Source organism: Dromiciops gliroides, chromosome 1, assembly GCF_019393635.1.
Source record: "Dromiciops gliroides isolate mDroGli1 chromosome 1, mDroGli1.pri, whole genome shotgun sequence".
Classification (NCBI taxonomy): Eukaryota; Metazoa; Chordata; class Mammalia; order Microbiotheria; family Microbiotheriidae; genus Dromiciops; species Dromiciops gliroides.
In genome coordinates this window covers 671,234,174-671,255,896 of record NC_057861.1, presented here as the reverse complement: position 1 = coordinate 671,255,896, position 21,723 = coordinate 671,234,174, and the positions used below count along the sequence as shown (strand labels likewise).

Here is a 21,723-nt window from a genome sequence, read left to right as displayed (position 1 = left end):
AAATCCTGGATTCTAATCCAGGTGTTGACATAAACTTGTTATCTGACTTTAAGCGAGGTAACTTCCCCTCTTGGGTTTTGATTTTCTCATTTATAATATAATAATCATATAGACTTCCTTACCACCCCCACCCCCACCCCCAACTCCCCAGCAGGATGGTTTTGAGGCTAATGTTAGATCATAGCTTTGACAACACTTTGAACATTAAGTGCTGTTTAAATGGGACACGTCACCGGATTGTTCTTCCCACCCTCTCATTCCAGGGAAGCAGAGGGAGCTTTGAAAAACCTCCCACACTCACCTCACACTCATAATGCCCCATGTCCTCCTGGCAGGCCTTTTTGATCACCAGCACCAGCACCCCACTCCGGGGTTCATTGAACATCTGGTATTTGCTACCCTCAGTCAGCAGAGCACCGTCCTTGTACCACCTGTGGATCGAAATCCATAAGAGCGAGCCCACATTGACACCTGTCCAAAGTGGATACAGCTAAGGGCCACCCTAATCTGAGACTTGGGGGAAGATGAAGGCTCAGATCCTCAGCATTTTGCTTCAGCTGGGCTGATCTCACTATTTCCATCTCATATACGATGCTGATTCCCACCTTACCTTACACTGTTGCTACAGTCTAGCACACCCACCATTCAGATATTCAGCTATCCTTGTCCTGAAATCATTTATAATTTTGGCCTGAACCTCCTCTTGGATGACACGAGGTCTATATATACTCTCTACTGTATACTAAAGTGTTCCCTCTCCACCAGTCCACAGTGATCCTCCTGGAACTCCAGAGGGGTCATGGAGTTCTAGTGGCTGGCATTTGGTGCAGGGTCCATGTTACCCCACACCAGCCCTACATGACTTTCTTGCTTTCAATTTTGTCCCCCTCAGTTTGTATCTCATTACAGTTAAAGAACCCTAACTCCTCCTTATCCTTGTAGAAGAGCCTTTCAAATGAATTACAAGGAAATCCTCAGTAGACTCCATTAGTCCATTGAAGCTGCCCATCTCTGAATCTTTTCCAACTCAAAGATGTCTTTCCTATGAGGCAGCTCCTGACCTGCCTTCTGGACGGCCCAGGTGTGGATGGAAGAAAGGAAACACTGGTATTTTATGAGGGGATGTCTTTGGACAAGGAGAAGGGCCACTCATTTAGCATGAATGAGGGATAACAAGTAGGGAGACTAAGCATCACACTGATCACCCAAAGATATCTAAAGAACTAGAAGAAGACTCTCAACACATTGAATAGACCATCTATGGATGATTTATGGAAGGGCAAGACTGGTGGAAATGGGAAGGTGGAGAGGGGCTGTGACCTGCATCCTAATGAAATCATGGATTCATTTCAAAATTCCACTATTTCCCCTGCTGTCTTTCTCCTCCCTTACTCCCTCTGTGGAACTGCCCCAGCTGTCTAGAAAAGGCTGACGACAATTCCTTTGGTTTCCCAAAGGTAGGCACTTGAGAGACCCACCTGATTTGGGGGTAAGGAGCTCCTTCGATGGTGCATGTAAACTGAGTGTCTTCACCTGCCACAAAGTGGGCATTTCGAACTTTGTTCACAAACCGTGGAGGGACTGCAAGTCAAGAGAAAAATTGTCTTTCTCTCCCGAGCTCCCCTTTACAATGTCCCTATCACCCAGCTCTGACTTCCATCCTAACCCCAACTCAGGCACCCAGTGTCTTCTTGCTTTCATGCCTTGCTCCTCGCCACACCAATGCAAAGATGATCTTGGGAAAGAATCTGACTAAATTCCTACACATTGAGGACAAGGTGACCGGGCAAGGTTTAATGTGCTAACACTATTGCATTCTAACCCCATCCTGCTTTAACCCAAAGGGACGGATTCTCAAATGATCCTACTCCATATAATACAAACATATATCCATTTAGACACACACAACATGTATATGTAACATGTAGGGCAACACACATATATACACAGTTGTATGCATACATACATGTATAAATATATATGTACACACATGCATGCATGTATCCTCCCCTGATAAAAATGTAAGGTCCTTAAGGGCAGTAGCTTCAGTTTTGTCTGGCATGTAGTAGGCTTTTAGTAAATACTTGTTGATTGACTTTTGGAATTTCCAGCATTTGCATGTTAGCAGAGGGAGGCAAAGTTTTGGTCCAAATATGAGCTGTACCCCTAAAATGAAGCCTCTGGGAATCATGAAACTAGAGGTTTTCAGAGCCAGAGGGACCTTAGAGCTTATTTAGTCCAATCCCCTCATTTTACAAAGGAGGAAACTGAGTCCCAGAGGTGGAGAGTAACTAAGTGACTTAGGGATCATTGACTAAGGTCACCTTCTCTCTCCCATAGAGTAGGTTACAACATAACTAAGTCAGGATTCAGCCCTAAATTTTCTAACTCCATGTGTAGCAATGCACATGTAAAAGGGGTAATTAGATCTGTTTAGGGACCAACCAGATGCCTGATTATACCCATATCATTGAGATATGCAGATAAATAGTGTGCTGCCCTACACACATAACATTGCATCTACATGTTATGTGTGTATATAGGTCTTAGACTAAATTCTCTGTCTGTCAGTTTCTCCCTCTCTCCCCACCCTCCCCCCATGTGTACAGTATGTACACAAGTATAGATATTTAAGTATTTATGTATGTTAATATAGCTAAATAATCACTAGTATAGGCTACAGTTGAGGTCTTTGCAAGCCAGATTTTGGGGGAAATTGTAGCCTTTCCTTAGGCCAACATGGTTCTTTGGGGTGAGGGGTTCTCTCTGGTGCTCTTGCAATCTCACCAGCAGCAGTCATCCCCCTCCACCTACAGCACTGAGCCTCTTATTGGACTTACCCAGCACAAGGATCTTCCCCAGGGTACTGGCATTGCCAGCTGCACTGGCGGCAAAGCACATGTACTGTCCTGAGTCCACCCCTGTCAGGTTGTCCAGGATGAGGGCATAGGAACCATCAGGGTCCTCTATGAAGATGTGGTGACGATCGACGTCCACAGGTTTCCCATCTGGCAGAAAGAGAGGAATGCCAGCCATCATGCCCCAGCATCTTAGAGTGGGGCTGGGCCATCTGGTGAGGGGGTAGGGGGTGAGCAGCATGGCTGGAGGGGAGGCTGCTCTGAATGTCCCTGATCTATCACATGCCTAGTTGGTGGTGGGGCTGGAATGTGGGCCCTGGGTCTTTTGACCCTAAGTCTAGAGCTCTTCCCATTTTGACATAGCGATACTGGCGAAATGGGATGCCTTGGGATATCTTCTAACTGATCAGGGGCTTCTGGCTTCCCTTTATCAAAATTCCTCCCATTTACTGAAGATGTTATGTTGTGATCATGATGTGATGTTTCTATTTTTTTTTTGGCGGGGCAATGAGGGTTAGGGTTAGCCATCTGGGTCCTCCTACCTTTGTACCAGCTGACAATGGGTTTTGGGGTCCCAGTGACCCGGCAGGCCAGCTTGACAGTCTCACCCAGCCTGGCTGTGCAGTCTGCTAGCTCTTCCTCGAAGTCTGGAGGATCTGAAAACACACATGGGATGTGAGGACACTTGAGGGGAAAGCAGTTTTTTAGGAAATAAATTCAAAAGTCTGCCCATGCCAACAGGCATGCCCAGTCACCATGAGGAATTCTGAGCCAGTCAGTTGATTTCTTTTTGTTTTGTTTGTTTTGTTTTTGGTGAGGCAATTGAAGTTAAGTGACTTGCCCAGGGTCACACAGCTAGTAAGTGTCAAGTGTCTGAGGCTGGATTTGAACTCAGGTACTCCTGGATCCAGGGCTGGTGCTTTATCCACTGCGCCACCTAGCTGCCCCCAGTTTTGTTTTAGAAAAGAGCAACACAACCGAGAGAACATTGTACACAGTATCAACAACACTGTGTGATGATCAACTATGATAGACTTAACTCTTCTCAGCAATACAATGATCCAGGACAATGCCAAAAGACTCATGGTAGAAAATGCTCTCCACATTCAGAAAAAGAACTATGGAATCTAAATGCAGACTAAAGCATACTATTTTCACATTTGTTGTTGCTTTTTTGTTATTGTTCTTGTTTATTCTTTCTTGTGTTTTTCCCCCTTTTGTTCTGATTAATGTGGAAATATGTTTAACATGATAGTAATGCATAACCTATATCAAATTGCTTGCTGGCCTCGGGAGGAGGAAGGGAAGGGAGGGTGGGAGAAAAATTTGGAACGCAAAAAATATTTTTACATGTAATTGAGAAAAAGAAAAAAGAAAAAGAAAATAGAAAAAAAAAAGAAAAGAGCAACACTAAGACCTCTGGTCTGGAGTCATTGTCTCTCTTTTTTTTTTGTTTGTTTGTTTTTTTTGTTTTTTTGCGGGGCAATGGGAGTTAAGTGACTTGCCCAGGGTCACACAGCTAGTAAGTGTCAAGCGTCTGAGGCCAGATTTGAACTCAGGTCCTCCTGAATCCAGGGACGGTGCTTTATCCACTGCGCCACCTAGCTGCCCTGAGTCATTGTCTCTTACCTGGCCTCTCTACCTTTGTTCCCTCCCACATCTACCCACCCACTCATCCCTCTATCCCTCCATCCCTCCATCTTTTCTTCCTTCCTTCCTTCCTTCCTTCCTTCCTTCCTTCCTTCCTTCCTTCCTTCCTTCCTTCCTTCCTTCCTTCCTTCCTTCCTTCCTTCCTTCTGTCCATCCATCCATCCATCCATCCATCCATCCATCCATCCAGAATGTGTGATTTCAATCATTTCCCAATGGAGGATGCATTCCCCAAGATAAAACCCACAATGGCTTCATCTTGTCCAATGCTCCCAATAGTCCCAATTCCTATAGCATTTCTATAGTCTTCTAGCTCTGACATTCTATCACCTAAGTTCCCTTACAGTTCTGGCATTCTGTATTCTAGGTTCTAAGGGTCTCCCAACAATCAGGTGAGAGAGGTTGTGCTAGGCTCACTTTGATCCTTCAAGGATATAGAACTCTGTCGATATGTGTGCATGCAATCTCCACCAACCAGGCCTCACACACCTTAACAGATGTTCTTAGTGAGTCACTCTGGAGCTCATCACCAGGTGGCCAGTCTTCTAGGGCAATAAGCCTTTCCATATTTAATTAGGCTGCTTTTTTGGAAGGCATACTAGCATTACAGGACCAGCCAGGACTTGGTCTCCCGTGGAGTAGCTTTCAATTGATTGAATGATCACCTCCAATCGATGATGAGGCATCAGAATAGGATTTCAGTGGAAGAGTCTTATACTATTTCAATTTTACAGATGAGGAAACTGAGGCACAGAGAGGTAATGAAACCTGCCTAAGGTCTCACAGTGATAGAGGTAAGAATTTGAATCCAAGCTTCCTTAGGTCAAGCCTAGCATCCTTTCCACCACAGGACAGCTTTATCCCAGTACAGACTCAATCATCTCCCAACATGACGGGATCAAACAGGTGCATGAGGTCTCAGCCTTTCCACAGGTTCCCCAATCCAGCTCTGGGCTGCACCCCTCTCCCCCTCCCCTGGTCCCACCCCTGCCCTGCAGGTTCCACTCTACTTACTCCAGACGGGTAAGGAGAGCCGCTGCTGGATACCGCAGATCTCCTTCACCCAGGAGTTCTTGATGATGACAGTGCGCGCCTGCAGCAGGTATTTGCGAACTGAGTCCTCACGCTCATGCCAGACCTCAAAGGCCCGGTCATCCCCCTCCACTTGGTCATTCACGTCGATGTTGCTCAGCTAAGGTTGGGGAGGGCAGGGTGAGGGAAAAAAGAAAGAAAGAAAGCTCCTTCTCTCTCCTACTTTCTTAGGAGGATCTGAGTGCTGATTCAAGACCTACATCTCGTCCTGAGTAGCCTAGCCAGCCACTCTCTGTCCTGGCTCTGGACTGATGGATCCAAGAGGAGATCAGATGATTTCAGTTAGACAAATTAACAGCTGGTATTTATATGGTGCTTTAAGGCTGGCAAAGCACTTTGCATACATTATCTCATTCAATCCTCATCACAACTGGGAGGTGGGTGCATCTATTGTCCCCATTTTATAGATGAGGAAACTGAGGTTCAGAGAGGACTAGCCCAGAGTCATATAGTGGGTGAGGCAGGATTCTAACTTGGGTCTCTCTAAATCCAAGGCCAGTGCTCTATTCACTATGCCATAAGATGACCCCCAGAGGAGTCTGGGATTGCCCAAGGAGATGACCTAGCTCACTTACTCAGTACTTAGTATTTAGTACTTATTTACTAGCTCGGACCTCAGAGACCATCTTCTTTTGTTTGTTGTTGTTTAGTCATTTTTCAGTCGTGTCCTATTCTTCATGACCTTCTTTGGGGTTTTCTTTTTTTTTAATTTTTGGTTTTAAGTAGAATTTTATTTTCCAAAATATATGTAAAAACAAATTTTAACATCAATTTTTAAAAACTTTGTGTTCCAACTTCTCTTCCTCCTTCCATTCCCATCCCCCACCCACAAGAACTCAAGCAATTCAAAATAAGTTTTACATGAGTAGTCATGGAAAACATTCCCATATTAGCTAGGTTGCGAGAGAAAACAGTCAAAAAATTTTGCGAGGGGGGTTTTCTTGGCAAAGATACTAGAATGATTTGTCATTTCCTTCTCCAGCTTATTTGACAGATGAGGAAACTGAGGCAAACAGGGTGAAGTGATTTACTCAAGGTCACACAGCTAATAAGTGACTGAGGCCAGATTTTATTTCAGGGAGATGAGTCTTCCTTACTCCAGGCCCACTGTGCCACCTTGTTTAACCCCCTCATTTAATAGATGAGAAGACAGTAGCCTAGGGAGGAGAGGCCCAAGGTCACAATGTGGTAAATATGGCAGGGAAAGGTTGAGGTTTTGGGGGGAGGTGGGGGGGGGCTGGGTAGGTGGGTTTGGTGGAGCTGATGCAGCTGTGCTGTAGGGAAATGTGGTCTGGCCTGTGAACTCAAGTCTGAGTCCCAGCTCTATCATTAGCTGTTTTCCCCTGTGCAAAAAAAAGAGGGTGGAACAGGTCATCTGGAAGGTTCCTTTTAGCTCTGACCTACTGTGATTCTGTAAACCCCAGAAGCACAGAAATGACCTTATGGGTTTTGTCCCTTATCTGTCTGTAAGATAAGCCACAGGTGATGGCTATTCCCTGGGAATGATTCCTTCCATTCATCCAACACTGCACACAGAAGTCTGAATCTTTTTCTGCTCTTTATGGTGATGGGATTTGGGGGAGATCAGTTCCTCTCTCTGGGCCTCAGTTTCCTATTCTGTAAAATGAGGGGGCTGAACTAGATGGTCACTAAAGGTCATTCCAACCCTGACATTATATGCTCTGCATTTTATATTTTAGGATTCCTCCCAGCTCTGACATTCTATGTTCTAATGTCCCTTGTAGTTCTGACATTCTAGGATTTCTGGTCTCTTCCAGCATGGTTTCTCTGACAGTGCCTGCTCATTGGAAGCAGAGCTCCCCAGCCCCATCCTCCTCCCTCAAAAGTTGCCTTTGGTGGGATTTTGCTCCTTGGTTTTGCTCCCCCAGGGGCTTCAGTTTGTCCCATCTGGTTAGAAGGGTCAAGGGTTGCTGTGTGATGGCGCGGTATTGATTCATAGACACTGTCAACACACATTATTGATGCGAGGCACCATGGGCCTGATGGGGTTAGCAGGGAGAGTCCAGGCCAGTGAAAGAGGAAGGGGACCCCAGCAGGAAGGGTAACCTCAGCATCCTCCTTACCTTCATCATGTTTCTGAAGACATAACTGTAGGTGTCTGTCCTGGAGTCCCGTTTGGGCTTGCAGATCACTAGGTGGTTCCGGAAGAGGAAGACGTGCCGGTTGTGACCCTTCCAGGCCATCCTGGCTCCGGGGGCTCCCTCCCACACGATGAAGTGACCCTGTGAGTAAAGAGCAGGGACGTTAAGGGTCAGAACAGGGGACTCACTCGTGTGTACCAGGTACCCAATTACAACCAAACATTGCCCCCCATCAATCCTCATATCATTAAATAGAGGCTCATTAGTTATCAAATAAGCAAGCAAGTCTTTAGTTCACCCAGGGTCCCATCAGCCCTCAGAAGACCAAATAACATTCCATTATCCCTTAAACAACCAAACAGTGCCTCAGACTCTCCAAATTACTAAACACTTAGAGGGCTCGGTCAGGAACTCTTTCACACACAACAGTAACTCAACAACTAAATATTATGTTGTTAGACCTCATATTACTAAACAGCTAATTAAGCTACTTCCCCGATCTTAGGGTGCTCGATCAGAACCTCCCATCCCTATCCTCCACTTGGTGTTGTTCTATTAGAATCCAGGCACAGTTCCAAAAAGTAAACATCCAGAAAATAATTCTCAACTGCCTCCAGCAATAAGGGATGGGTCATAGTATCCCATGTACATCGAGTATGCGTACACACAAGTTTATGGATATACACATGTTCCCACAGGCATTCACTGGAGCTAAATTCATTGATTAATTTATGATGTCTCATTTGTATTATTTTATTACTCTTTATTGTATCACCTTTTAATTAATTGATTAAATCTATTAATTACTTAGTATGTCGAGATACCTCTGCTGGGCAATGGGGGAAATACAAAGTTTAGATTAAGCGATGGCCCCTGCTTACTTAAATCTAGTAGGGGAAGATTAGACAAAGTGCAGAGACTTCACTCACAGTGTTACATAAGTGTATTAAAGAAGGGGCAGACCAGGTCCCAGGCAAAGTCATTTAGGGAAATCTTAGAAAAGGCAGGTTTTAAAGGCTATTTAGGAACTCAAGGTATTGGGGAAGAGAGGAGAGGGATGAGGGAATCCTAGCTACACCCAACGGGGATAATAAGTGCAAAAGCACAGAAGTGGGAGGATAGAAAAGCATGACATTTGTATGGAGAATGGCAAGGAGTATGGTTTGCCCTGAGCATCGAGTACATGTATACATGCATCCATCCACCCATCACTAAGCATTTATTAAGCACCTACTATGTGCTGGGCACTGTGCTTAGAACTGGGGATACAAAGAAAAAGCCCCCTCCCAAGGAGCACAGTCTTCAATAAGGATGGTATGTTGAGGCCAGAGTGTGGTGCCATACACCAACATAACCATATATGCACACTGACATAGGACCAAAATGTATATCTGTAAGGGATACTAGGGTTAGCTATTTCAATTCCATCTTCTTAAAGAGAAGGAAATTGAGCCCCAGAGATTGTCATCCATATCTGTGACATATAATACATATATGTATATGCACACACATACATACTCCCATGTTAGGTACAATCTCCCTGAGGGTGGGACTTTTATTTTTATATCCACGGTACCTAGCACTAGGCTTTGCACAGTAGGGGCTGTATAAATGCTGTTGAGCTGAAATGCAAGCACACGTACACCATCTGAATCTAATATATACATATGTGAACACATACATAAACACACACACAGATAGAGGGGTGCTTCTGGTAGGTGAGTCAGAGCCCAGGAGGAAGCACAGGGAAAAGTAAGTGCTCTCCTGCATATCCTCAGTATAATAGCCACACCCTGGTCCCATAAGTCCCTAGGGCCTTGTCTTAGTAGCTGTCCAGGGTCTCAAAATTGGCTGGGCCCACACAATAGGTCCTGCCTTGCAGGACTTCCCAAGATGCTGAGCTCTTTTCCTGCCCATAACACCCCTGGACTGGACTGAGGCCAGTGAACTACATCCTTGGGGAGAAGCTAGGTTAGTTGCTCCAAACCCTGCCCAGCCCAATCCAGCCCAGGAGACCTGGCGAATGGGGTCCCCCAGAGCCTCCAGAGTCCCAGGGTAGTTCTCAATGAGCGAGACGTGGAGTTTGTTCTCAGCCCTCTGGGAGAGGGCAGACACAATTGCGTAGGCCTGCTCCAGCAGGGCGCAATTCTGCCCATTTCGTGCCTTGTTCCGGATCAGCTCCTGGAAGAGGGAAAACAAATTGGATGAGTGGGCTACAGCCAAGGTCACAGGTCAGGAATCATCTTGAAGAACTGTCTCAACTTGGCTCGGCCTTAGGACTGAGGCCCTGGGATTTCCACACCAAGGTAGGTTGGCACCTTTTCTGAAATCTTTCTTCTGGTCTAGAGAGCTGCCTAGAGCAGAGGGGTCAAACACACAAATTAAAATGTAACTGGGAAATATTGAAGAAAGTAAATAAAAACGCAGTAAAACAACTAATATCACATTTTTAAACTACATCAGCAGGTGGCCTGCAGGGGTCCTGATGCATACATTAGTGACCTCCATTTTTGCTTGAGTTTAACACCAATGGCCTAGGGTGCTGAGAGGTTAAGTGACATGGGCAGTATGTATCAGAAGGAAGATTTGAACACAGATCCTCCTGGCTTTCAGGTCAGCTCTCTATCCTGTCTCCTGGATGACCTTAGGTTACTCCTGTGAAAATGGGTACCTTGATTTGCTTGAGCCCCGCAACTATCCAGGTAACCAGAACAACTGTCTTTACCAACAATCCTTTGTGTGATGGGAGACTAAACCCAGCTGGATATGCAGGGAATCAGTAACCCTGAAGCCAATCAAAGACTTCTCTCATGGCAGGATATGTGACTATGGATATGATCTTATCTTCAGCTCTTCCCCAACTTTGGAATAATCTTTTTTTTTTTCGGAGTAATAAGTGTTAAGTGACTTGCCCAGGGTCACACAGCTAGTAAGTGTCAAGTGTCTGAGGCCTAATTTGAACTCAGGTCCTCCTGAATCCAGGGCTGGTGCTTTATCCACTGTGCCACCTAGCTGCCCCAATCCTTTTTCTTTTTGAAGAGATCTCCTCATCAAGACCTTGAACTGAACTGCCCATCACCAAGAATGCCTTCTGATTTGTGTATCAAAAGCCACATCTCTCACCCCTGGAATTCCTCACACACCCCCTCCTCCTTTTGGGCGTAGGCCTTTCTAAGTCCACCTTTCCTCCAAATTCCTTACCTGTCTTTGTTTAAACTGTATGTAAACCCTCACAATCTATCTGCAGTAGGCTGAAAAGCATCCACAATCATGCTAGATGTCTTCCCTGCTTAATAAAACCTTTCTTGTAATTTTTTGCAGGCATTGTCTTTCTCAGGTTTCCTTCCCCTTTAGGAAGAAAGGAATTTAAATCTCAAGAACTGGACTTTGGGTTGGTTCTCTGGAGAACTGGCCATTGCATTCTCTGGTCTTCCCCTGTGGGGAAAGAGAGATCTAAATTCCATTAAGAGAGCATTTGCCTCAGTTTACACCACCCTGCAAGATAGGTCGTCCGAGGATGGTTGTTCCCATTTTACAAATGAGAAAAATGAGGCTTAAAGAAAAAGTGATTGTCCTGGTTTAGAACATCTGGGAAGTGTCAGAGCTGGAATTCAGCACAGCTGCAGAATCCCCTTCTTTTATAATGACTCATTTATTTCCGCAGGGAAGCATCCACCCAAACCCCCTACAACTTATTCCACATGTGCTTTGCACAGATCACAATGACAACAAGAACAACTCTCATTTGTGTAGTGCTATGAGTTACAAAATGTTTCCTTCACAACAACCCCAGTCACCCTTGCAAGGGTGATTATTCCTACTTTACAGATGAAGAAAATGATCCTCAGAGAGGGGAAGAGATAGGTATAAAGCATCAGAGCTGGGATTCGAACACAGCACTCTCCACTGTCATCACAGGCTGCCTCTGGGTTTTCATTAATGGCAAAGGAAGGGTTAAGGGCATCTAGGTAGCACAGTGGTTAGAGTCTGGCCCTGGAGGAGGACCTGAGTTAAAATCCAACCTCTGATACTTACTAGCTTTGTGACCCTGGGCAAGTCACTTAACCTGGTTTGCTTCAGTTTCCTTATTTGTAAACTGAGCTGGAGAAGGAAATGGCAAACCACTCCAGTATCTTTGCCAAGAAAACTCCAAATGGGGTTACAGAGAGCTGGACACAACTGTAATGACCCAACAACAAAGGGAAGGACCATTTCCACTAGGACCCAAGGGCCACAGACCAGAGAATCTGGTCCACTCACCTTGATAACAGTCTGGTATTGCTGGATTCGGTGGATGGGTTTCTCCAGGTAGTGCTGCAGGGGAGGCAAAGGAGGCTGGGAAGGATCAGATCCTGAAAGCTTCTCCTCGGAATATTTCTGCCGTGAGAACAAAGTTTACAAGGGAGAAAAATTAAATGCTCTCAACTGCGTAGGACCAGATTGGGTCTTGTGAAAAACAAGTATTAATAATCAATATCTCAGGGGGAAGGACCCAGTGTTCTCCCCTTCTTTCTTAGCCCCCCTTCCCCTTCCAAAATTTAGTTCTCCTTGTAAGATTACATTAAATCTCCTCATCTGGGTCAAGCCCAACCCAAGATTACAAAGAATCTTGGGTGGAGGCAGGTCCATTTTTCTAGATAACTGAAGAACTTTACCAAATCATACCTAGGTGGAAACTCTTGGGCGGGCGGGGATCTTACATTCTTTCTCTGATGTCATTCTTTTAAAAAAATTTTTTTGTGAGGCAATTGGGGTCAAGTGACTTGCCCAAGGTCACACAGCTAGTAAGTGTCAAGTATCTGAGGTCAGATTTGAACTCAGGTCCTCCTGACTCCAGGGCTGGTGTTCTATCCACTGCACCATCTAGCTGCCCCTTCTGATGTCATTCTTACCAAGATTTGAGTGATCAAAATCCCTAGATTTCATTTTAATATAACACAACTCCAATCATGTCAACCAATTAGGCTTGATTTGCCATGTGATAATCCTCTTCCAGTTAGAAGGGCCTGTGACATGATGGTATACTTAAGGAATCCTCGAGAATCAAGTAAAAAATTACTTGAAACAATTAACAACTTTAGCAAAGTAGCAGGATATAAAATAAATCCACATAAATCATCAGTATTTCTGTACGTGACCAACAAAGTCCAGCAGCAAGAGATAGAAAGAGAAATTCCATTTAAAGTAACGGTAGATAATATAAAATACTTGGGAGTCTACTTGCCAAGACAAACCCAGGAACTCTATGAACACAACTACCAAACACTCTTCACACAAATCAAATCAGATCTAAATAATTGGAAAGATATCAATTGCTCATGGATAGGCAGAGCTAATATAGTAAAAATGACAATACTGCCTAAATTAATTTACTTATTTAGTGCCATACCAATCAGACTACCTAAAAATTATTTTATACAGCTAGAAAAAATAATAACAAAATTCATCTGGAAAAACAAAAAATCAAGAATATCCAGGGAAATAATGAAAAAAAATTCACAGGAAGGTGGGTTAGCGGTACCAAACCTGGAGCTTTACTATAAAGCGGCAGTCATCAAAACTATCTGGTACTGGCTAAAAAATAGAGTGATAGATCAATGGAATAGGCTAGGCTCAGGAAATGCAGTAGTAAATGACACTAGTAATGTAGTGTTTGATAAACCCAAAGACTCCAGCTTCTGGGATAGGAACTCAGTATTTGACAAAAACTGCTGGGAAAACTGGAAGATAGTATGGCAGCAATTAGGCATAGACCAACATCTTACACCTTATACTATAATAAGGTCAAAATGGATACATGATTTAGACATAAGAGGTGATACCATAGGTAAATTAGGAGAGAAAGGAATAGTGTACCTATCAGATCTTTGGAAAGGAGAACAGTTTTTGACCAAACAAGAGATAGAGTATATTATAAAATGCAAAATGGATGATTTTGATTATATTAAATTAAAAAATTTTTTGTACAAACAGAAGCAATGCATCCAAAATTGGAAGGGAGGCAGAAAACTGGGAAACAATTTTTGAGGCCAGTGCTTCTGATAAAGGCCTCATCTCTAAAATATATAGGGAATTAAATCAAATTTATAAGAATCCAAGTCATTCCCCAATTGAGAAATGGTCAAAGGATATGAACAGGCAGTTTTCTGATGAAGAAACCAAAGCTATCTATTCCCATATGAAAAAATGCTCTAAATCTCTACTGATTAGAGAGATGCAAATTAAAACAACTCTGAGGTACCACCTGACACCTATCAGATTGGCTAAAATGACAAAAAACGAAGATAATAAATGTTGGAGAGGCTGTGGGAAAATTGGAACACTAATGCATTGTTGGTGGAGCTGTGAGCTGATCCAACCATTCTGGAGAGCAATTTGGAATTATGCCCAAAGGGCAATAAAGCTGTGCATACCCTTTGACCCAGCAATTCCACTTTTAGGTCTTTTGCCCAAAGAAATCACGGAAGGGGGAAAGGGACCCACATGTACAAAAATATTTATAGCTGCTCTTTACGTGGTAGCAAGGAATTGGAAGTTGAGGGGGTGCCCATCAATTGGGGAATGGCTGGACAAGTTGTGGTATATGAATACAATGGAATACTATTGTGCTGTAAGAAATGATGAGCAGGAGGAGTTCAGAGAAACCTGGAGGGTCTTACGTGAGCTGATGATGAGTGAGATGAGCAGAACCAGAAGAACATTGTACACAGTATCATCAACATTGAGTGTTGACCTACTGTGATGGACTATATTCTTCTCACCAATGCAATGGTACAGAAGAGTTCCAGGGAACTCATGATAGAAGAGGATCTCCAAATCCAAGAAAAAAAAGAAAGAAAGAACTGTGGAGTATAGATGCTGATTGAACCATACTATTTCTTTTGTTTTGGGTGCTGTTGTTTTTTTTTTCTATTTTGAGGTTTTGCATCACTGCTCTGATTTTTTCTCTTGTAACAGGATTAATGCAGAAATAGGATTAATGTTATTATGTGTATATATATGTGTGTGTATATATCTATATCTATATCTATATATATAGAGATATATAGACATAACCTATATCAGATTACCTGCTGTCTAGGGGAGGGGGGAGGGAGGGGAGGGAGGGAGAAAAATCTGAAATTGTAAAGCTTGTATAAACAAAAGTTGAGAACTATCTTTACATGTAACGGAAAAAATAAAATACCTTATACATTAAAAAAAAAAAAAGAAGGGCCTGTGACCCTACTGCCATTAGGGGTCTTTGGTCTGAGAGACAGCCATGGACCATCCTTTTATTAATAACTTGCCAGCCTATTAATCAAATGATTAAATTATCCAGAAACTAGGTGTCTCATATTTTAATCGTCATAGTCTATCATTGAGCAATATATTCTTTTTTCTCCTTCGTTAAAGCCATTTAATGTTTTCATGGTTTCTTTTTTTTGTAAAACTATTTAGATAAAATATTGAACATTTTTATAATTGCTTAATAGTTGGTTATTCAATCTATGCAACTTTCATCCATATTAAAAATACCAATTAACGTACATACTTTGTTATAAAAATTATCGTACAACTTCAATTTTATTAGAGAAACTTTTACATAGTTATCACAATTCTCAGAAAGTCCTCTGAGTGGGTGCAGTCACAGGGAATATGCTAAAAACCAATATTTGTAATGCTTCCTTTGCCATCTCTGACAATCCTGTTAACATAAAAGGCCCTTGTCAGAGCAATATATTATTATTATTATTATTTTTTTTTTTTTTAGTGAGGCAATTGGGGTTAAGTGACTTGCCCAGGGTCACACAGCTAGTGAGTGTGTAAAGTGTCTGAGGCCGGATTTTGAACTCAGGTCCTCCTGAATCCAGGGCCGGTGCTCTATTCACTGAGCCACCTAGCTGCCCCAGAGCAATATATTCTTGATAATTATCTTTTGAAAAATAAAAATATTTATTGTGTCCAGGGTGTATATGTACACATATGTATATATATTTACAATATATTTACACACATATACATATACATACATACATATATATGTGTGTGTGTGTGTATATATATATATATATATATATATATATATATATATATATATACTCACTCTAGCTATACATCTATCATCCATCCATCCATCTCCCTCTCTCCTTCCCTATATCTCATCATCACATCAGGCCCCTTGTGGCAGACACAAAGCATGTTCCCTACTCTCAAAGAGTGTGTAGATCATCTTGTGGATGAGATCCACATGCATGCACTGGTATGACCGTGTCACTTCCTTACTCAAATGCCTTCAGAAACTTCTTCTTCCCTAGACTACACAACACAAAGCCCTCACCTTGGCCCTCCACGGTCTGGCTCTGTTCCACCTGTCCAGGCTTGTATTACACTGTTCCCCTTCATGCACTCTACACTGTAGTCAAACTGGACTTGCTGTTCTCAGAATTCAACATGCTTCTCCCATGTTCATGAGTTTATGTGTGCTGTTTGCCCTGCTCGGACTGTACTTCTTATTTCTGCCTATCAAAATCCCTCTTGGCCTTCAAGGTCCTATATAGGTAAGGACTCCTCCATGAAGCTTTCCCTGATTCCTTCAAGCTGAAACTGATCCTTCCATGCTCAAATTTTCTTCAAGTACTTTGTTTGCAGTTCTCTTTTGCCCCTTGCAACCAATCTTATGTCAGACTTAATTGGGCATATGCCAATTTTTTGAATTGAAATCCCAGCTTTGAACATAGGTCCCTGTATACAGTAAGTATGTGTGTAATAAATGTTTGTTGAATTCAATTTAATTGAATGATAACAATGACATAAAGCCACTGTTGATAACTGTGATATGAGGGGTACAAAAATAGTGTTTTAAGGGTTCAGAGGAAGGAAGACTCCCTGAGGCCTAGAGCAGGAGTTCTTAACCCAGGGTTTGGCTCTGAACTTTTTTATTTTTTCTATTTTGCCAAATGTTTTTCAATATAATTGGTTTCCTTTTCTGAGAAGGGGTCCATCGGCTTGACCAGGCCATCAAAGGGGTCCAAGACTAGTTTCTGGCCTACAGTATTGGGGAAAGCTTCATGAAGGAGATAGGTGTGAAAGTGGGCTTTGAATGAAGTATAAGATATGGAAAGGCAGAAGCACAGAAGCATAGAATTTTAAGAGCTGTACTAGACTTTGGGAATTATCTGCACTACCCCCTTTATATTTCATAGTTGAGGAAACTGAGGCACAGAGGAAAGGAAACATCCCAAGGTCATGCAGTTAGAGTGATTTTGTTAGTGGCAGAGCAAGGAAGGGAGACAGGAGGGCATTCTAGGCAGGTAGAATGATGAGAGTAAAGGTGTAGAGGTAAGAAATTATAAGTAATATTTTTTTCTTCTGTTTTTTTGTTTTTGTTTTGCGGGACAGTGGGGGTTAAGTGACTTGCCCAGGGTCACACAGCTAGTAAATGTCAAATGTCTGAGGCCGGATTTGAACTCAGGTCCTTCTTTTGTTTGTTTTTTTGTAAGGCAATTGGGGTTAAGTGACTTGCCCAGGGTCACACAGCTAGTCAGTGTTAAGTGTCTGAGGCCGGATTTGAACTCAGGTCCTCCTGACTACAGGGCCGGTGCTCTATCCACTGTGCCACCTAGCTGCCCCGCAAATTATAAGTAATATTTGAGGAGAAGATGCATAGTAGGGAGAAGATCAGTCTAGAAATAGAGGCTGTACCCAAATGACAGAAAGAACTCCCATTTCTATAGTGCTTTAAGGCTTACAAAACAGTACAAATATTGCCGGAGGGTTTGGAATGGCCAGCTGACCTTGTAGAACTCCTGGACAGCCTTGCCGACAACTACAGACTCCGCCTGCACACGGCCTACCAGGTACTGGATGTACTTTTCGAAGTCTCCTTCGTTCTTGATGAAGCACATGGCCACATCGTCATCTGTGTCACATTTCTGTAACTCCTGGAGAAAGCGACTGAAAGAGAGAGGTGAGGACTTGGGGATGGTTGGCCTCAGCAGCTCCCTCACCCAACTTCCCATTCACCTACATGCTTCTTCAATCCCATACATTCCTGGAAAAGCCTGCACACCACACGTTGGGACACTTGTCCTGGACAGAGCCAGGAAACTCAAGGGCTGGGGCAGGGGTGGGTTTGGAACTGGGCTGGTCACTGGTCAGGCTCTGGGCCTACTAGGACAGGGCCCCCTTCCTTTACTCTAGGTGTGGTAAGGTAGGTCCCTGACTGACAGTTCATCCTGGGCCTCAGCAAGTCAACCAGGTCCCTAAGGCAGATTTGGGGGATAATCTCAGATCCTTCTGACTGCTGCAAGTCTTCCTCTGGGGGTGTCCTTTTAGGCCAGGGAAACAGGGAGGCAGTATGGGGATATTTTCCCTCTCCTACACCCACTTTACAGAGACTTTTAAAGGTAGAAAAGACGTTCCCCCATAATGGTGATGCTATTATTTCCTCCATTTTAAAAATGAGGAAACTGAGGCTCAGATAGGCTAAGTGAATTTAGGTCTTCCTGACTCCAAGTCCAACACTATCCACTGTGCCACCTAGCTGCTCCTGAAAATGTAGAATGTCAAAACAAGAAATACAGAATGTTAGAGCTGGGAGGGGGCTTAGGACAGAGAATGTCAAAAGTGAAAGGGACCTTTTCTGAAAGTGTTTGGTGGAGGTGGGGGTCAGGCAGGAGGAACAGAGGCAGCGTTCCCCTATTCCAGAGTCCAGCCTGGAGCTGAGTTCTACCTACTCGGCATGGAAGTGGCCAATGTCGCTTATATTCCGGAAGATGACAGGCTTTTGACTGGACACAGAGGCAGGTACATTGGGGCAGGACTCCAGGTGTTGCAGATGGTGGGTTTGCAGGAAGTCGAGGGAATTGACAAAGTCCTGCTCAGAACTCAGCAGCTCCTGGATGACAACACTGTGATGGGCAGAGCCAAGGGGAGGGGAGAAGTGAATGAGAGCAAGGCAGAGAAGCCCCACTCCTTCCCTGGTGTCTGTATTATACTTTCCTCCTAGAGAGTGAGCTCTTTGAGGCCAAAGGCTGTTATCTAGGCTTCCTATGTCCTGAGGACCTAGCACAGTTGTCTGCACATAGTACTTGCTTAATACATGTTAGTTGTTGGTTTTTCTGTGACCCTTTGTTCCATTAGTTCTAATAGGCGTACCTAGCCCTGAGGAGGAAGCCCTGGCTCATGTGTTGCTCTGTAACTATTTCTTAGCACTACATGTATGAAATTCTTCTTGACCCAAGCACAACTACCCAAATATACCCCAACAGCATCATAGGTTTTGTACCTTTGCAAAACCAACTACAAATCATGCTGCCATGCTTATCCCACCTCTCGTTTTCTAGGTCCCTTTTGTATCTCTTATTTCCCCATTAGACTGTAAGCTCATTGAGGGCAGGGACCATCTTGCTTATTTGTATTTGCATCAGTAAGTGCCTCAATGCTTGATCATTCATTCATTCATTCATTCATTCATTCATTCATTCATTCATTTATGAGTAAATGGGATGAATGAATGAATAAGTGAGTAAATGGGTTAATCGGCCAGGAAAAAAGAGGGATGAGTGAATGAATGAGTGAGTAAATAAGGGACTATAAGGGAATGAGTTAGTATGTAACTTAGTGAAAGTGAATGAATGATGGAATAGGCAAATAAGATAAATGAGTAAGTTGAGTGAATGACTGAGTTAGTAAGAGGGCTCAGTCAAGTCCAGAAGGCTACTTTCTGATACCCCAACCACCAAATTCCTGGGCCCCCACTTACTTTAGCCTTTTCTTATACTCATCCTCTGAGACTGATTCCCCAGGGAACTCGGGTACTTCAGTGGCCGCCCACTCCGGTGAAAGCTGATGAGGGAATGAATAGGAGAAGTTTTCTCAGCATTGCCCATGCCCATGTCCACTGACCTGCCTAAGAGGGCAGGCCAAAATAGGGCACTGTGGGTAGGGGGCAAGGGAACAGAGCACTAAAAGGGGAGAAGCCCTATAGTAAGAAGGGGATAGACAGACTGTGCAGAGAATAGATTTCCTCAAAAGCATAATTTTGCTGAGAATTTAGGGCAGAGCTGCCTCAGACAGGAGCTCTGAGGGAAGGCTTCCAGGGGGTGGTGACACAAAGCATTTTGTTTGCACTGCTCCAATGCACTCATCATGTATTACAGCTATAGATGTATGAGCTCCATGAGGCTTCTAATTATAGTTATGCTCTGACCTTGAAAGGTTCCCCTGTCCCACTCCATACCATATCCCCTACTGGCTCATTAGGAGAGTTTTACCTTTAACCTTTTGTCCAGGTAAGCAGGTGACACCCAACCTTGCCGGGAAGGGCTGGACTTGGTAGGCTTGGTCCGAACCAGCCATTTGAGTGGGTGGGCTGAGTCAAGGACCTCTACATACTGGCCTTCCCTTAATGTGATGGCCTCTGGATCTGCTCCCAGGGGCATGTAGTTGGCTGTGACCATATAGATGTCGAAGATCTGTGAAAGGTAAAACATCAAGGGAAGGAGTAAGTGGAACATAGTACTCTAGAACCCACCCTTAAATTGAGGGTCAGAAGACTTGGGTTGGAGGCCCAGCTCTTCCACTAACTCATTGTGTGACTCTGGGCAAATCATTTCATCTTCCTGGGCTCAGTTTTCTGAACTATAAGATGGGCATAACGGTCCTCAAAGGGTCTGCCTCATAGCACTGTTGTGAGACTGGAATGAGATCATAGATTCAAATAAGCATGAGCAGTCATAGTCATCATGATCATCACTGTCGTTATCTTGCTGTTGTCTCAGCCCAGTGCCAGTCCAGAGGAGCTCAGGAGAGCTTTATTGGGAGTGGCCTCAGCTAGAGGTGGAGTAGAGGGACGAAAATAATTTTGAGACCAACAGCCCTAGGGTAAAGCATCTGGTCGCACCAAAGATGACTTACCTCCCCTCTGGCATCCCCATCTTCAGACTCAGAGGAGGACTCCTGGACGCTGGAGGAAGGTCGTGACCGACCATGCCGGGGAGATGGGGAAGGGGTCTTGGATTCATCATCACTCTCCCCTCCAGGGACCCGGAGAGTGACTGAAATAAGGCACAGAGAAAGATTAGGTTACTGTGAGGTGCAGGAGTCGGGGAGATAGCATTCATCAAGGTTGCTCAGTGTCCCTTCCCTGTCTATAGTCTTTCAACCTGGAATATCCATCTGTTTTTGTTTTTGTTTTTGTGGGGCAATGAGGGTTAAGTGACTTGTCCAGGGTCACACAGCTAGTAAGTGTCAAGTGTCTGAGGCAGGATTTGAACTCAGGTCCTCCTGAATCCAGGGCTGGTGCTTTATCTACTGTGCCACCTAGCTGCCCCCAGAATATCCATCTGTAAGGCCCACCCCCAACCTTCTCCCACTGGTGAGCTCTTCTTCCTGGAACATTTTGTTTTTTGAAAGGTCCAGGCTGGCTTTTGTTCTCCTTCCAGCCTTTTTCCTGAGCTAGGTACCTTCATTTCTTTCCTCCTCTGCTTTTCATTTTCCTTTTGCATGTTGTCTCCCCCATTAGAATGTAAGCTTCTTGAGGGGAGGGACTGTCTTCCTTTTCCTTGTATTTGTATTCCTAGCACTTAGCATCATTCCTGGAACATAATGATCACTTCATAAATGCATCCTTCCTTATTTCCTTCCTTCCATCCCTTGCTCTTATTCTTCAGGCAAAGACCTAGGCCTGTTACATTTGCAGAACTGGTATTTTTCTTTTTTGGGTAGGGGGAGGGCAAGGGTGAAATGTGATGTAATCAGTCAATCAAACAAGCACGTGACAAGAACTGTGGTAGGTTCTGGGGTTACATATACAATGAATGAATGAATGAATGAATGAATGAATGAATGAATGAATCCCTAAGGTTTATAATTGGGAGACTTGGATTCAATCCCTAGTTCTGACATTTGCTAGCTAGGTGATGTTGGGTCCTTTAACTTTTTTGCTTGTTAGTCTCATCATCTGTAGAAGAGGGATAATATGTGTATCATCTATCTTTACAAGGTCGTTGGGATAGAGAACTTTTTCAACCTTAAAA

At 43.8% G+C, this 21,723-nt stretch overlaps 1 protein-coding gene across 19 annotated transcripts in view; it reads right to left on the bottom strand.

Annotated features, from left to right (window-relative positions):
* Window positions 1-21,723, bottom strand: part of OBSCN (obscurin, cytoskeletal calmodulin and titin-interacting RhoGEF) — a 325,223-nt gene that overhangs the window by 81,390 nt on the left and 222,110 nt on the right. For all 19 annotated transcript variants that reach the window (XM_043975986.1, XM_043975988.1, XM_043975987.1 and 16 more), the window contains 13 exons: window positions 20,603-20,742; window positions 19,960-20,160; window positions 19,449-19,531; window positions 18,421-18,594; window positions 17,479-17,638; window positions 11,963-12,079; window positions 9,719-9,883; window positions 7,685-7,843; window positions 5,523-5,700; window positions 3,401-3,514; window positions 2,841-3,008; window positions 1,479-1,581; window positions 302-431 (listed from right to left, as the gene is read on the bottom strand). In XM_043975986.1, coding sequence (XP_043831921.1) covers window positions 302-431; window positions 1,479-1,581; window positions 2,841-3,008; window positions 3,401-3,514; window positions 5,523-5,700; window positions 7,685-7,843; window positions 9,719-9,883; window positions 11,963-12,079; window positions 17,479-17,638; window positions 18,421-18,594; window positions 19,449-19,531; window positions 19,960-20,160; window positions 20,603-20,742 — 1,892 coding nt within the window. The remainder of the gene's footprint in view (window positions 1-301; window positions 432-1,478; window positions 1,582-2,840; window positions 3,009-3,400; window positions 3,515-5,522; window positions 5,701-7,684; window positions 7,844-9,718; window positions 9,884-11,962; window positions 12,080-17,478; window positions 17,639-18,420; window positions 18,595-19,448; window positions 19,532-19,959; window positions 20,161-20,602; window positions 20,743-21,723) is intronic.